This window comes from Notolepis coatsorum (assembly GCF_963971535.1).
Source record: "Notolepis coatsorum genome assembly, chromosome: 13".
In the NCBI taxonomy this organism is placed as follows: Eukaryota; Metazoa; Chordata; class Actinopteri; order Aulopiformes; family Paralepididae; genus Notolepis; species Notolepis coatsorum.
Window position 1 is genome coordinate 41,028,969 of NC_140177.1, and position 15,051 is coordinate 41,044,019.

The 15,051-nt window shown below is 44.0% G+C and overlaps 1 protein-coding gene across 1 annotated transcript in view; it reads left to right on the forward strand.

The window, feature by feature from the left end:
• The window catches only part of acot11a (acyl-CoA thioesterase 11a), a 58,493-nt gene that overhangs the window by 17,697 nt on the left and 25,745 nt on the right, over positions 1-15,051 (forward strand). The window contains exons 6-12 of the mRNA XM_084326989.1: positions 495-630; positions 2,128-2,219; positions 4,235-4,296; positions 6,201-6,320; positions 6,478-6,616; positions 7,408-7,463; positions 7,631-7,697. Coding sequence (XP_084183115.1) covers positions 495-630; positions 2,128-2,219; positions 4,235-4,296; positions 6,201-6,320; positions 6,478-6,616; positions 7,408-7,463; positions 7,631-7,697 — 672 coding nt within the window. The remainder of the gene's footprint in view (positions 1-494; positions 631-2,127; positions 2,220-4,234; positions 4,297-6,200; positions 6,321-6,477; positions 6,617-7,407; positions 7,464-7,630; positions 7,698-15,051) is intronic.

A 15,051-nucleotide genomic window follows, 5' to 3' on the forward strand; every position in this document is an offset into this window, starting at 1 on the left:
TTCCCTATTGAACATTACATACAAGGTATATTCAGAAATAAACTAGATACATGAAAAAGACATGAAAACAATATAGGAATGATTATGGATATAAAATAGATAATATATAATTATGATATTGTCAGATGTGTAGTATTCACCTACTTACCATTATTATATGTACATTTCTCCAGACCTTGCAACCCCTCCCCTAACCCCACTCAACTCCAACCCACACATCAGACCAAAAAAATATTTAAGCAAAGTGCAATACCAAGCGGGGCTCTTTTGCTTAGAGGTCGCTATTTGACAACATTACAGATTCTACTTTTTAAGTCATTATTGAACAGCTTGTGTGTGCTTGTGTGTGTGTGTGTGTGTGTGTGTGTGTGTGTGTGTGTGTGTGTGTGTGTGTGTGTGTGTGTGTGTGTGTGTGTGTGTGTGTGTGTGTGTGTGTGTGTGTGTGTGTGTGTGTGTGTGTGTGTGTGTGTGTGTGTGTGTGTGTGTGTGTGTAGGTGTGTCTGAAGCCCCTAGTTCCCAGTAGCCAGAGGGAACAGGTGGTGCACAGCCTGGCTGCTGAGAGACGTAGAATGAGGATTTTACATGATGACATCATCAAGGATCTGCTCACCGATAGGGCCTTCCAGCAGGGTAGGTCACCATGGCAACCTCCTCTGACCAACAAGGGGCAGGGTTGTGTGTAGCCTGACACATCAGACCCATGGAATGCTACGCAGGCTAACCCAGCTCTCCCCTGGGTCTGAAAGCAGCACATAAACTAAATGACCCTCAATGAAGTCAGTGTGACTCACCACGTGATGTGGTAAGATAAGATAAGTTCTAGTATTCAGGCATCGTAGCAGCATGGGGGAGAGGGGAGAGGGGAGGTACAGGTAGTAGAAGACATGATACATAGAATTACAATGGAGAAGTAAACATTTTATAAAAATAGTCAGTGTAAACAATATAACAATATAATTAACTCTGGACATGCGCATATGGGCAGCCAGTGTAAAAAGGTCAAGGTGCAAGATGAGGGTATGTATGCCCTCTCAGTTCCTCTCAGTTATATTTGCCATACAATAAATATAGTTACAATATATATATATAATCTAAAAATGCTAAATATATGCTCTGATGAAGTAAGTATATAGTATACACATAAGATGCAGACCACAAGGTGGTGGTGTTGTGTCTCTCATCCCAGGAATGAAATCCTGGCGCTGTGATCACATTAAAGTGTCTCCGTTTCTCTACACTAGCCAACAGCCTCGTGCGCATGGAGCTACACTTAAATGTAAAAGCATGTTGCCTTGGTAATGCAGAGAAATCGTAATTTCCAGTATTATAGATATATGATTACAGCGCTGGGAATTCATCATTCATTCCATCTTTACTGATACTCGATAAATACACTGAGTAGTTCAACTCATTTACAGTGTCGTCGAGATGTTACATTCACAAGTGCGTTAATAAATACAGAAACATCAGACAATCGGGCGGTTAGGTGGCGTAGCGGAGATTGCGTTCGTCACCAACCCCGGAGCTGTGAGCTGGATTCGCCTGTTCGAATCCAGCTCACAGCTCCGGGGTTGTCACCAGCTTGGCTGGCCGTTCACACTAATACAATTGGCAGTATTAGAGGGTGGGAGAAGCTGGCGGGGTGGGTCCGGGTCGTTGTAAACAGCGACTCCTACAGTTCGGTCGGGGCGCCTGCTAAGCGCGGATGGGACCTGAGTGGGATAGTGTGATCCTTCCACACGCTACGCCCTCTCGGAGAATATCCGCGCTGCCAGGTGAAAAGAAGCGGTTGATTGGCTGGACGTGTGTCGGAGGAAGCACGTGATAGCCTCCACTCTCCCAGATGATCTGACTGTGGGGGGTAAGTGCGCAGCGACCAGGAAGGGGATTGGGAATTGGCATAACGACTAACATTGGGGATGGGAGAAAAATCGGAGGAAAATGGAGGGGGAAAAAGATAAAAAAAAAAAAAAACATCAGACAATCATCATCAGACATATATAGCTAACAATGTACCAGTAAACAGTACTGTATTATACAGTATATGTCTTCAGACCTGTATGGCCCCCGTAAATGTCCAAACTGTGAACTTTCAATGTATATGTCTTTGTGTGTGTTTGTGTGTAGCTGACGGTGTACCTGTAGAAAGTACTGTATCAGCAGAGAGGACCAGAGTGGAGAGTGTTGAACTGGTGCTGCCCCCCCATGCTAACCACCAGGTATACACACACACAGACACACATATACACAGGAAGCTGGTGATGTCTCGCCCTCCCAATTCACCGCGCCGGTAACATGGCAGCGGTGATACACATACTTCGGTCTCAAGACTTAGTCCTGCATGTATCAACAAATGCGCATGTTGGTGTGAATTTATGTGTGCCATTATTACTACCTACCAACTGTAATAATTGTGGAATATTACTATAATGAGCCGTATGTGTTTGAACTCTTAAGAATTACAATAAAACCTTCTGAACATTGGTCCTTTACTATTTAGTTTTTTTGTGGTATATTTAAGCATTACATCACGAGACAGAGTGGGTTATAGAAATTAGATCACGCCTATATAACACACTCTGTCGTGTGATGTAATGCTTTTATACAATGGCCGAATTCATCCAACCTTATTGCTATACAATAAACACACATTAATTGAAGATTTATTGACAACCATCCGCAGAAAAAGTAGTTCCAAAAATAAAATAAAAAAAATTAAAAAGTTGCCTCCATGTGGAAGCAGCTCGGAGGTGCAGTGTTTCAAGGCAAGAATGCAGTGAGCGTGGGTTATTGGTTTGATTGATTGATTGCAAATTTTATTAATGTCCGCCTTGTTTCTAACTGGTTAAGAACTGTTCTTAGATGCTTCTATAGAAAGTAGGTTAAAAAAAAAAGAGACGTTTTCTTTGCCCTATAGGAGTCAAATTTCTTTTTTGAACCTACTTTCTATAGAAGCAGCTGGGAGGTGCGCTGTTTTAAGTGAGCGTGGGTTATTGAATTGATTGATTGAACATTTTATTAATGTCCGCCTTGTTTCAAACTGGTTAGGCTTAGGCCCTCTTTCGAAGTCGCCCTCTTTCGAAGTCGCCCTCTTTCGAAGTTGGTTATGCTTAGAGTTTGGAATCAGGGCTGGTGGTCTATCGCCCTGCTCTAAAGATAAACTCTAAGCATAACCGACTTCGAAAGAGGGCGACTTCGAAAGAGGGCCTAAGCCTAACCAGTTTGAAACAAGGCGGACATTAATACAATTTTCAATCAATCAATTCAATAACCCACGCTCACTTAAAACAGCGCACCTCCCAGCTGCTTCTATAGAAAGTAGGTTAAAAATATATATTTGCCTCCTATAGGGCAAAGAAAAAGTTTTTTTTTTTTTTTTACCTACAGTACTTTCTATAGAAGCATCTAAGAATGAAGTTCTTAACAGTTCCAGTTCGAAACAAGGCGGACATTAATAAAATTTTCAATCAATTCAATAACCCATGCTCACTTAAAACAGTGCACCTCCCAGCTGCTTCTATAGAAAGTAGGTTCAAAAAATAAATCTGCCTCCTATAGGGCAAAGAAAACTTCTTTCATTTCTTTTTTTGAACCTACTTTCTATAGAAGCATCTAAGAATGAAGTTCTTAACAGTTTTTAACCAGTTCGAAACAAGGCAGACATTAATAAAATTCTCAATAAATCAATCAATTCAATAACCCACGCTCACTTACAACAGTGCACCTCCGCGTGAGCGTGTGTTATTGGTTTGATTGATTGATTGCTTGAACATTTTATTAACAGTGAAATGAATGTCCTTTTGACGAATGGCAGACTTCCCGCGATTTATATTTTGTTCCACAATTACTCATGACCCACCAATTACATAATCCAACATTCTGTAAGAAACTAACACATTCGCAGTGACAATTGTTTTTGATTTAGTCGTTATGACGCTTTCAACATATCCATTCGTAAAGATTATTGTCCGCCATCTTGCTTTCATTTCTAACACCACGAACGGCGGAGTGATTGTAATTCGGTTGTGGGCGGGTTCTGGGACCACGAGTGTGGGTTAGAAATAACCATGTGTAACTTGACTGTTTCAGCCAATCAGAATCGAGAAATTTGCATGCCATTGTATAATAGGATAAACAGTATTATCTCCCCTGTTGTCTTTACTAGTGTAGTTACCGGTACTACCACAGTCTTAGTTATTAAACAGTGAGTGACACTAACTCTTGTGAACTACAGGTCAACACGTTTGGAGGTCAGATCATGGCCTGGATGGTGAATGTGGCTACTATCGCTGCCAGGTAACACACACACCATAGCTAATACCTCTGATATGTGTATATGTTGCTGTATGATTCATGTTCCATGAGTGCTAATGACATTCTTTCTTATATGGAGGTTAGTTGATCAGACCGACTGTGCTGCAGTGGGTGTGTTGGATTATTTTACATTCAACTGAGAGAGAGGGTTCTGCTGAGAGAGAGGGTTCTGCTGAGAGAGAGGGTTCTGCTGAGAGAGGGTTCTGCTGAGAGAGAGAGTTCTGCTGAGAGAGAGGGTTCTGCTGAGAGAGAGGGTTCTGCTGAGAGAGGGTTCTGCTGAGAGAGAGAGTTGAAACTCCACACAGAAAATATCCCCCAGTTTCACACACACCCCCTGAGGAAACAACACATTGTTGATTCTTTGGCATTGTAGGAGAAAGGGTTCTGCTGAGAGAGAGAAAGAGAGGGTTCTGCTGAGAGATAAAGAGAGGGTTCTGCTGAGAGAGAGAAAGAGAGGGTTCTGCTGAGAGAGAGAGGGTTCTGTTGAGAGAGAGAAAGTTCTGCTGAGAGAGAGGGTTCTGTTGAGAGAGAGAAAGTTCTGCTGAGAGAGAGGGTTCTGTTGAGAGAGAGAAAGAGAGGGTTCTGCTGAGAGATAAAGAGAGGGTTCTGTTGAGAGAGAAAGAGAGGGTTCTGCTGAGAGAGAGGGTTCTGTTGAGAGAGAGAAAGTTCTGCTGAGAGAGAGGGTTCTGCTGAGAGAGAGAGGGTTCTGTTGAGAGAGAGGGTTCTGCTGAGAGAGAAAGTTCTGCTGAGAGAGGGTTCTGCTGAGAGAGAGGGTTCTGCTGAGAGAGGGTTCTGCTGAGAGAGAGGGTTCTGCTGAGAGAGAGAGAGGGTTCTGCTGAGAGAGAGAGGGTTCTGCTGAGAGAGGGTTCTGCTAAGAGAGAGAGGGTTCTGCTGAGAGAGAGGGTTCTGCTGAGAGAAAGAGAGGGTTCTGCTGAGAGATGGTTCTGCTGAGAGAGAGAGGGTTCTGCTGAGAGAGAGGGTTCTGTTGAAAGAGGGTTCTGCTGAGAGAGATGGTTCTCTTGAGTGATGGTTCTGCTGAGAGATGGTTCTGCTGAGAGAGGGTTCTGCTGAGAGAGGGTTCTGCTGAGAGAGGGTTCTGCTGAGAGAGATGGTTCTCTTGAGTGATGGTTCTGCTGAGAGATGGTTCTCCTGAGTGATGGTTCTCCTGAGTGATGGTTCTCCTGAGTGATGGTTCTCCTGAGTGATGGTTTTGCTAAGAGATGGTTCTGCTGAGAGAGAGAGGGTTCTGCTGAGAGAGGGTTCTACTGAGAGAGAGAGAGAGAGAGAGAGGGTTCTGCTGAGAGATGGTTCTGCTGAGAGAGAGGGTTTTGCTGAGAGAGAGGGTTCTGCTGAGAGAGAAAGACAGGGTTCTGCTGAGAGATGGTTCTGCTGAGAGATGGTTCTGCTGAGAGAGAGGGTTCTGCTGAGAGAGAGAGAGGGTTCTGCTGAGAGATGGTTCTGCTGAGAGATGGTTCTGCTGAGAGATGGTTCTGCTGAGAGATGGTTCTGCTGAGAGAGGGTTCTGCTGAGAGAGAAAGAGATGGTTCTGCTGAGAGATGGTTCTGCTGAGAGAGGGTTCTGCTGAGAGAGAAAGAGATGGTTCTGCTGAGAGATGGTTCTGCTGAGAGAGATGGTTCTGCTGAGAGAGAAAGAGAGGGTTCTGCTGAGAGAGAGGGTTCTGCTGAGAGAGAGGGTTCTGCTGAGCACCACTGGCAGTGGTCAAAAGATAGCTTTTTCTTTTGCTACATTACATTGAAATATGCTCCATCCCTCTCTCTATCTCTATCTCACTCTCTCTCTCTCTCTCTCTCTCTCCTTCACTCTCTCCCTCTCTCTCTCTCTCCACCTCTCTCTCTCCACCTCTCTCTACCTCTTTCTCTCTCTAGTCGTCTGAGTCAGGCTCATCCCACTCTGAGGACCATCGACATGTTCACCTTCAGAGGACCGTCTCAGGTTGGAGACAGACTGCTGCTGAGAGCCATAGTCAACAATGCCTTTAAAAACAGGTACTACAGACAGACAGACAGACAGACAGACAGACAGACAGACAGACAGACAGACAGACAGACAGACAGACAGACAGACAGACAGACAGACAGACAGACAGTGTGAGTGTGTCTGTGGTTGTGTATGTCTCATCATTTGATTCTGTGTGTGTGTCAGTATGGAGGTGGGTGTACAGGCACAGGCGTACCAAGGGGCGGGGCCTAACAGACACATAAACTCCGCCTTCATGACCTTTGAAGTACTCGACGTCCACGGAAAACCACGCACGTTACCACGGATACGACCGGAACCTCTGGTCAGTCAAACCAATGGGAACACTCAGAACCTCTGGTCTGTCAGCGAATAGGGACAGGCAGAGGAAACACCTCTATGTTACATTTAGCTTGTTTTCTCTCTGTCCATTGAGCTTTCGGTGGTCACCACTCAGAGAGGTTAGGGTGTCCGTCCAGACGGGGCTTGTTTTACTGCACGCTTCTGGATTGATACATCTTTCTACACTCTATGCGTGTTTCCTGACTTAAAATAGACAAATATTGCCACCAATATTACTGTACTGACTCAACCCTATACACAGCAATGGTAAACAAAAAGCTTATTGAGTACATTACAGGTATGAGTACATTACAGCATGTTGTACTATTATTTACCCTTTAAATAATATTAATTTGGAAAATGTCTGTTGTTCCTCTTTAAGGTCAGACACAATAATCTGCCTGTAAAACCTAGAAACCTCAATATAAAGCTGCGGAAACTAGACTAACAACTTATCAAAGCAGAGTAATGACTCCTCTCTCTCTATCTTTCTCTTTCCTCTCTCAATTCCTTTCCTTTCTCTCCATCTCTCCTTTACTCTCTCTGTTTCTCTACTCTCCTTTACTCTCTCTCTACTCTCCTTTATGCACTCTCTCTCTCTACTCTTTCTGTCTCTCTCTCCTTTACTATCTCTCTCTCAACTCTCTCTCAACTCTCCTTTACTCTCTTTCCTTTCTCTCTCTCTCTCTCTCTCTCTCTCTCTCTCTCTCTCTCTCTCTCTCTCTCTCTCTCTCTCTCTCTCTCTCTCTCTCTCAACTCTCTCAACTCTCTCAGGAGGGGAATAGGAGGTTTCAGGAGGCCATAGCAAGGAAGAAGATCAGATTGGACAGGTGAGCATAATAATCTCTAACAAGATGATGGTGATGATGATCAGGTGGATGAGGATGATGTCACTGATGAGGATGATGATGATGGCGGTGGATGATTGTGACGTCACTGATGATGATTTCACTGATGATGATGTCACTGATGATGATGGGGGTGATGACTGTTTCAGGAAGTACATCATTTCTTGTAAACAGACTGAGGTCCCTCTGTCAGTTCCATGGGACCCCACAAACCAGGTACACACACACACACACACACACACACACACACACACACACACACACACACACACACACACACACACACACACACACACACACACATGTTTGTTTATTTGAATTATGGGGACATTACTTGATTGATTGAATAGTTTATTGATTTAGAATGGAAAATCACACATATACATTTGATCACAATAAGAACAGGTATATATTTCTCCATTTACCAATAGGATTCCAATTAACACAATAAAGCCATAGGCATAGCATTCTGTAACTGACCTTAACCTTAACTGTAACATTAACCGCCACATTACAACAGCTTGTCAACGTTAGCTTCTCTATCAAGTCTGTGTTTCTAAATACAGTGGAAACTGATTGTACATACGAAGACAGATTGACGTTATCGCTAAAATATTAACTTTATATGTTATTCGTTTATCATGTTCGCTTCAACCCAGAAGTAGCAACCAGAAGTAGCAACCTGAACAAAATCGGCAAAACAACAGACACAGACACACACACAGACACAACAGACACAGACACAACAGACATCACTCCCTGGCGTCCGTTCACGAGTATATACGTGTTTCGAAAAAGAGCGCTGTGGACCAGAGCCACGTATATACTCCTGGCAAGTTGTTATTGTTTTATTCCATATTTATAACGCTTATTAGGTACCCGATCCACTAGCAGGATCTTTCCACATATTTGATTTTTGAAACATGCAGTACCGGCCAGATCCGCTTAGGGGCGCCATCACTCCACTGCAGTATCATTGATGGGATAAAAAAAAATGCTTTTACAGTTCTGTGGGCGGATCATAGATCCTTGATTCCAAAAGAAGACCCTCCATCTTGGATCAGCTTGCCGAACGTTTTTTTCAGCGTGGAATAATGAGATTTATGATTAGCCAATGTGCATATCGATCTACCAGAATCCGATGACTGGTGAGGAAATGCTGCCGGCGATCACATGGCCTGACGGTAGGATAATATTACCCCAAATTACAGCTGGATTGGACATTGTTTTATAACGTAACGTGATCGATCAGTGAAAATGCTATATTGAACGCACACTGTATTGCTAATCAATAATAGTAATCGGCGTTCCCCGCCGCCCCCATTTCATCCATAGATGCTCTGTAATAGTCCGGATGCTACGCAGTTTGTTTTATTTCATTCGTATATATACAGCAGAAATGGCGTTTGATATAACGGCGCCAACGTTTAGCCTTTTTTGCAGCCTCCTGCAGAAAAGCCTAGACGAAAAGCGCGATATACCTTATATTCACGACGCTATAAAATGACAACCAACCGATGGATTTTATTTTCTTTAAGCCATTATGAAGGCACAGTTTATGCACTCAAGTGACAATGAGAATGGACAGATAGCAATACTATAAATGATATATAAAGCTCTTAGAAAGTACATCGGTTTGTTTACAATCCTCTGTCCTCTGAGGCCTAAATCGCCGCGGGGCGCCGGTCGCCATAGTGTTAACTCTTTTCTCTGCCAGGGCGGCTACGTGGCGTAGTGGGCAAGGCGCTCGCCACGAATGCGGAGACGCTGGGCTCGCCTGTTCGAGCCCAGCGCTCCACATTGCTTTCAGTTTAGCTGGTCGTTCATACTAATACACATTGGCCGTATTAGGGGGTGGGAAACTGATGGGTGGGGATCGGGCGTTGTGGACAGCGACTCCTACAGGTCGGTTGGTGCGCCTGCGCAGTAGAATCAGGAAGTGTCGGGGGCAGCGTGAACCTCCCACGCGTTACTCCTCGCCACTGAGAGATCGAGCTGCGCAGGTGAAAAGATGCGACTGCTGTTACCTCAAGTACCGGAGGGGACTTGTGCTATGTATGACTTAGTCCACATTGCAGCCGGCTTGTGGGAGGCAAGAAACAGCGTTCGTGACAGGGGAGGGTTGAATTGGATGATACGAAATTGGGATGGGAGAAAATATAGAAAATGGGAGAAAAAGTGTATATAAAAATAAAACTCTTTTCTCTGCCACGCTGGGAACGGGATATATGGCTATGTGCTGCCACGCATTAAACCAATGGGGTCGGTCACCTTGTTTGCAGGGCTATAATATCTTCTATATTATAGCTATGGATGCAATACTATGGCCCATTTGGCATCGAGTATCTATCGTTCAAGATGTGAAAAAGAAATAATTTTTCCATCCATACATTCCCGTTTTATACCGTGGTGAATATAAGTATGGTTTTAGAGCGGTTTAGGGTAATTCCCGGGAGGCTAGTAATAGCCCGATACGTGTATTATATTAAATCCATTGGCATTTCGTCCCTACACACGCTACACTTAAAAATTCAAATGCATATGATCTGTATTATGTTCCATCATGAATGCATGAAAGGGGGGGGGGTCGTTTCTGATTAATTGATTGTCAATAACGGCATTCGTTAGTACAACCCCATACGCTGATCAGGGCGATGGCTATGAAAACAAGGCACAATCAAGCTGAAATTGACGTTAAATTGCTCTTACCTGTGGCCGGTGGGATTCCAGAAAGAATATTCCAATTATTTGATTGCCATCTGGTAGATCGTATGTCCATTTGGGCTACGACATAACCCACCACAGCATAATGAATCTGGGGTCCCGAAAACTATTCAATGCGATCGGGTGAAGCCCTCAGTCCAGGTTACTAGAAAAGTCCGCCCGGAGGAATTTCATCGACGCACAGCCCCATACAACGACGAGAAGGCCTACCGGGAGGAGGTTGAGGTACTGGAACGCTGGTGCCAGGACAACAGCCTGCTCCTGAACATTGGTAAAACGAAGGAGCTGATCGTGGATTATAGGAGAGGACAGCAGGAGACACACACACCACTGATGATTAACGGGGCTACCGTGGACAGGGTGAGCAGCTTTAAGTACCTGGGGGTCCACATCTCAGAGGATCTGACATGGTCAACACACATAGACACAGTAGTAAAGAAGGCGAAACAGCGCCTCTACCACCTGAGACAGTTAAGGAAGTTCAGAGTATCGGGGAAGATACTCCAGTCCTTCTACTCAGGAGCTGTAGAGAGCATCTTGACCGGAAACATCACTGCCTGGTATGGAAACAGCACGGCACAGGACAAGAAGGCCCTACAGAGAGTGGTGTGCTCAGCCGAGCGTACCACGGGTATTGCGCTACCTCCCCTGCAGGTTCTATACAACAAGAGGTGCAAATCCAGAGCCTGCAGGATAATGAAAGACCCCCACCACCCCAATAACAGCCTGTTCCAACTGCTGAGGTCAGGCAGACGCCTGCGAACCCCAGCTACTAGGACAGAGAGGCTTAGGCTCAGCTTCTTCCCCCAGGCCATCAGAGCCTTGAACAATGAACATTGAGTGCCACAGAACACTGAACTATCCACACACAAGCACACATGAGCACACACACGACACGCACGCTGTGCACGCTCACACACTAGCAGCCACTTTAACACTTTAACATGAGCGGGCACACACTCATGCCGCACACACGCACACTTATGGCCAAAAGGAAAGGCCACTTTAAATTAGTATAACAACAGGAACAGTGTATTGCACTACTAAAGCTACCTAGCATGTCCTATATGCTCTGTAAATAACTATGTACAGATACCGAGATGTCACACCATGTTACCTGTTACCTGTTACCTGTTTATTGCACAATGTTTTTTTTTTTTTTATTGGATTCTATATATGTTGTACCACTGTAATGCACATCGTTGCGGGCAAGACCACCCGCATTTCATTGTATACTTGTATGCCGTGACAAATAAAACTCTTGACTTGACTTGATACACAGAGTCTCAAAGGGAGTGCAACATTGGCCGCATACCACCAGGCGGCGGTATTGGACTTTTGAGATCTCAGACTCATTCCCTATGGCAGGGGTGGCCAACCAGACAGACACTATTTTTTATTTGGGCCTCACAGGGTTAAAAGTACCCTGTGAGACCCACGGTTGCAAAATTACAAAATCACTTTTAGCCATTTAAAAAAAGAATGTTTATTTAAAAAATGTTAAGCACATGTATAGTCAATTGTAGGGATGTCCCGATCACGTTTTTTTGCTCCCGATCCGATCCCGATCATGTGATTTTGAGTATCTACCGATACCGATATTTCCCGATCCGATCAACATTTTTATTTATTTTTTACTTTATTTTTTTTATTCAACAAACATGACCATGTTCACGTCTTAAACTCATACTGAGGCCTTAGTTTTGGTTTTAAATTGCATATCATCATTCATTTATTTATTGTCACACAGAGCAGAAGAATTTTGCCAAAACAAACCAATAGTATCCAGCTGCAGAACGGCAGGCCAGCCACACTCTCAGACCCAAACGCATTTCCTTTGATTTAATTATACATCAAATGATTTATGAAGTTAACTTTTCACCTGGATAACGTCAACATTCAGGGTGAATGTAATGTGAGAAATTGGGATTAAAAAAAATAAAAATTTTAATTTGGGTCTGAGAGTGTGGCTGGTCTGCCGTTCTGCAGCTGGATACTATTGGTTTGTTTTGGCAAAATTCTTCTGCTCTGTGTGACAATAAATAAATGAATGATGATATGCAATTTAAAACCAAAACTAAGGCCTCAGTATGAGTTTAAGATGTGAACATGGTAAAAAAAAAAGGCAGATTTTTATTTTTATTTTTTTTATCCCGGTCTTCGGAAAATCACGTGATCGATCACGTGATCGGATCGGGACATCCCTAGTCAATTGGTCCTGTTGGTCAGCCTCACAATGCTATTTGATAGTAAATGTGTTTATATGTCCTACCCTCTGGCCTCTGAAGTTGCTAATGTCTTTTTAATTTGGGCCTCACAGGGTTAACCTCTTAAGCATCGGACCGCCTGTCTATTGTGTATTGTATTGCTGATTCTGTACAACTAGCAATTGAGAACCTGCAACTTTCCTTTAGTGCATTACAAGATACACTTATTCATCTTAAACAGGTACTTAATGCAAATAAAACAAAATCCATGCTGGACAGGCATATTGATTATAATAGTATGCATATATTCACTGTGAATAGATCTAACATTGAGAGAGTTGCTGAGTATGAATATATTGGCATCTGGCTTGATGGTCAATTTACATTTAAATACCGCATCGGACCTATCCTCCATTCTCTCTACAATGAAAACTTCAACCTGCATCCTGGACCCTATCCCCTCCATCCTAGTCAAGGCTTGTCTCCCTGCCCTTTCTCCCCTAATCACCTCCATCGTAAACTCCTCTCTGACCACTGGCCTATTTCCCCCCGCCCTCAAAATTGCTTCTGTCACCCCCTTACTAAAAAAACCCGGTCTCAACCCTGAAACCCTTGATAATTTCCGCCCCATTTCCAACCTCCCCTTCCTCTCAAAAATAATTGAGCGAGCCATTGCCTCCCAATTAAAATCCTACCTCGACAACAATAACCTTTATGATACATTTCAATCCGGATTCCGCACCAAACACAGCACCGAAACTGCTCCTCTAAAGGTCACCAACGACATACTCCTCTCTGCCGACTCTGGTTCCCTCTCCATCCTCATTCTCCTAGACCTCAGCGCTGCTTTTGACACCATCAGTCACCCCATCCTCATCACTCGTCTCCATTCCTCCGTTGGCATCTCCGGAATCCCCCTCACCTTGCTCCAATCATACCTCTCACACAGGCACCAATTCATCTCTATCAACAACTGCAAATCCCCCACTGCCCCCATCACTCATGGTGTCCCCCAAGGCTCAGTACTTGGTCCCCTGCTCTTCATCCTCTACATCCTTCCACTTGGTCTGATTCTCCGCCAACATGGCCTGCGTTTTCACTGTTATGCAGACGACACTCAGCTCTACCTCTCCACCAAGACTATCACTCCAGCCACTCTCTCCACCCTCAGCACCTGCCTCACAGACATCAAAACATGGATGCAAAATAACTTTCTCAAATTAAACTGCAATAAATCAGAAATCATCATTATCGGTCCAAAATCCCTCACCAGCCACACCCAGGATTTCACCCTAAATATTGATGGTACCATTGTCACCCCCTCCACTCACGTCCGTAACCTTGGCATCATCCTGGACTCCACCCTTTCTTTCCTCCCCCATGTGAACCACATAACCAAATCGGCCTTCTATCACCTCCGGAACATTGCTCGTCTTCGCCCCTCCCTATCACTCTCCGCTGCTGAAACACTGGTTCATGCATTCATATCATCAAGACTAGATTACTGCAACAGCATCCTCTACGGCTCACCAAACACTATTCTCAATAAGCTCCAATATGTCCTAAACTCTGCTGCCCGCATGCTCACCTCCACCCGTCGCTCTGATCACATCACCCCTGTCCTCCACGACCTCCACTGGCTTCCAATCAAATACAGGATACATTTTAAAATACTACTCATCACATTTAAAGCCCTCAACAACCTTGCCCCTCCCTACCTGTCCGACCTCCTCCACCGTCACACGCCCACCCGTCGCCTTAGGTCTGCAGATGCCAACCTCCTAACACCTCCCACGACCAAGCTCCGGACCTGGGGCGACAGGGCCTTTGCTGCTGCTGCCCCCTCCCTCTGGAATGCCCTCCCCAGAATGCCCTCCCCTGACATCTTTTAAATCAGCCCTCAAAACTCACCTTTTCAATCTTGCTTTTGACCTCTAATTCTGTCGGTTTTATTTTATTTTATTTTGTCATGTATTATTTTGTTCTGTTTTGTTCTGTTTTTTGTTTTGCCATAGTTTGTCTCTCCTGCCCATGTAAAGCGTCTTTGAGCACCTGGAAAAGCGCTATATAAAATAGATGTATTATTATTATTATTATTAAGCCCGAGATATACAGTAAAAGTGTATATTTTCAGCATTACGTTTGTTTACCAATTATTTTAACTGTTATTAGTGAAATATAAGATTATAGAAATATCAGGGCATTGAGTCGGAAACCGGCGCATATTGACAGGAGGAAGTGGCACAGCCAAAAGTGAGTGTAGTCTTTTGAAGGAAGAGACTCAGGGCTATCGAATTTCGAAAAACTACCCTACCCAGCTCACACCAGCCCCTGTCAATCATCTGACTTCTGGATTTACTTTTTTATTTCTCTTATTTTTTGGGATTATCTCCCACAAACCTGAACGTTATTGCCATAAAAGAGAACGCAGTTCGTTTCTCTACCTTTCTGTGAACGTCTTGCAAAAAACGGTGTTGCAATACGATGAAAAATGGTGGAGAAATTTACATTATAAAAAAGATGGCAGAATTCAGTACTGTATCTACAAAACCTTCTGTTTAATCATCTTCCCTTTATTCATTTGCTTCGATTTTTCAGGTCTGGTCAATTTTAGCATGGTGTTATTCACAGTCAAAGAT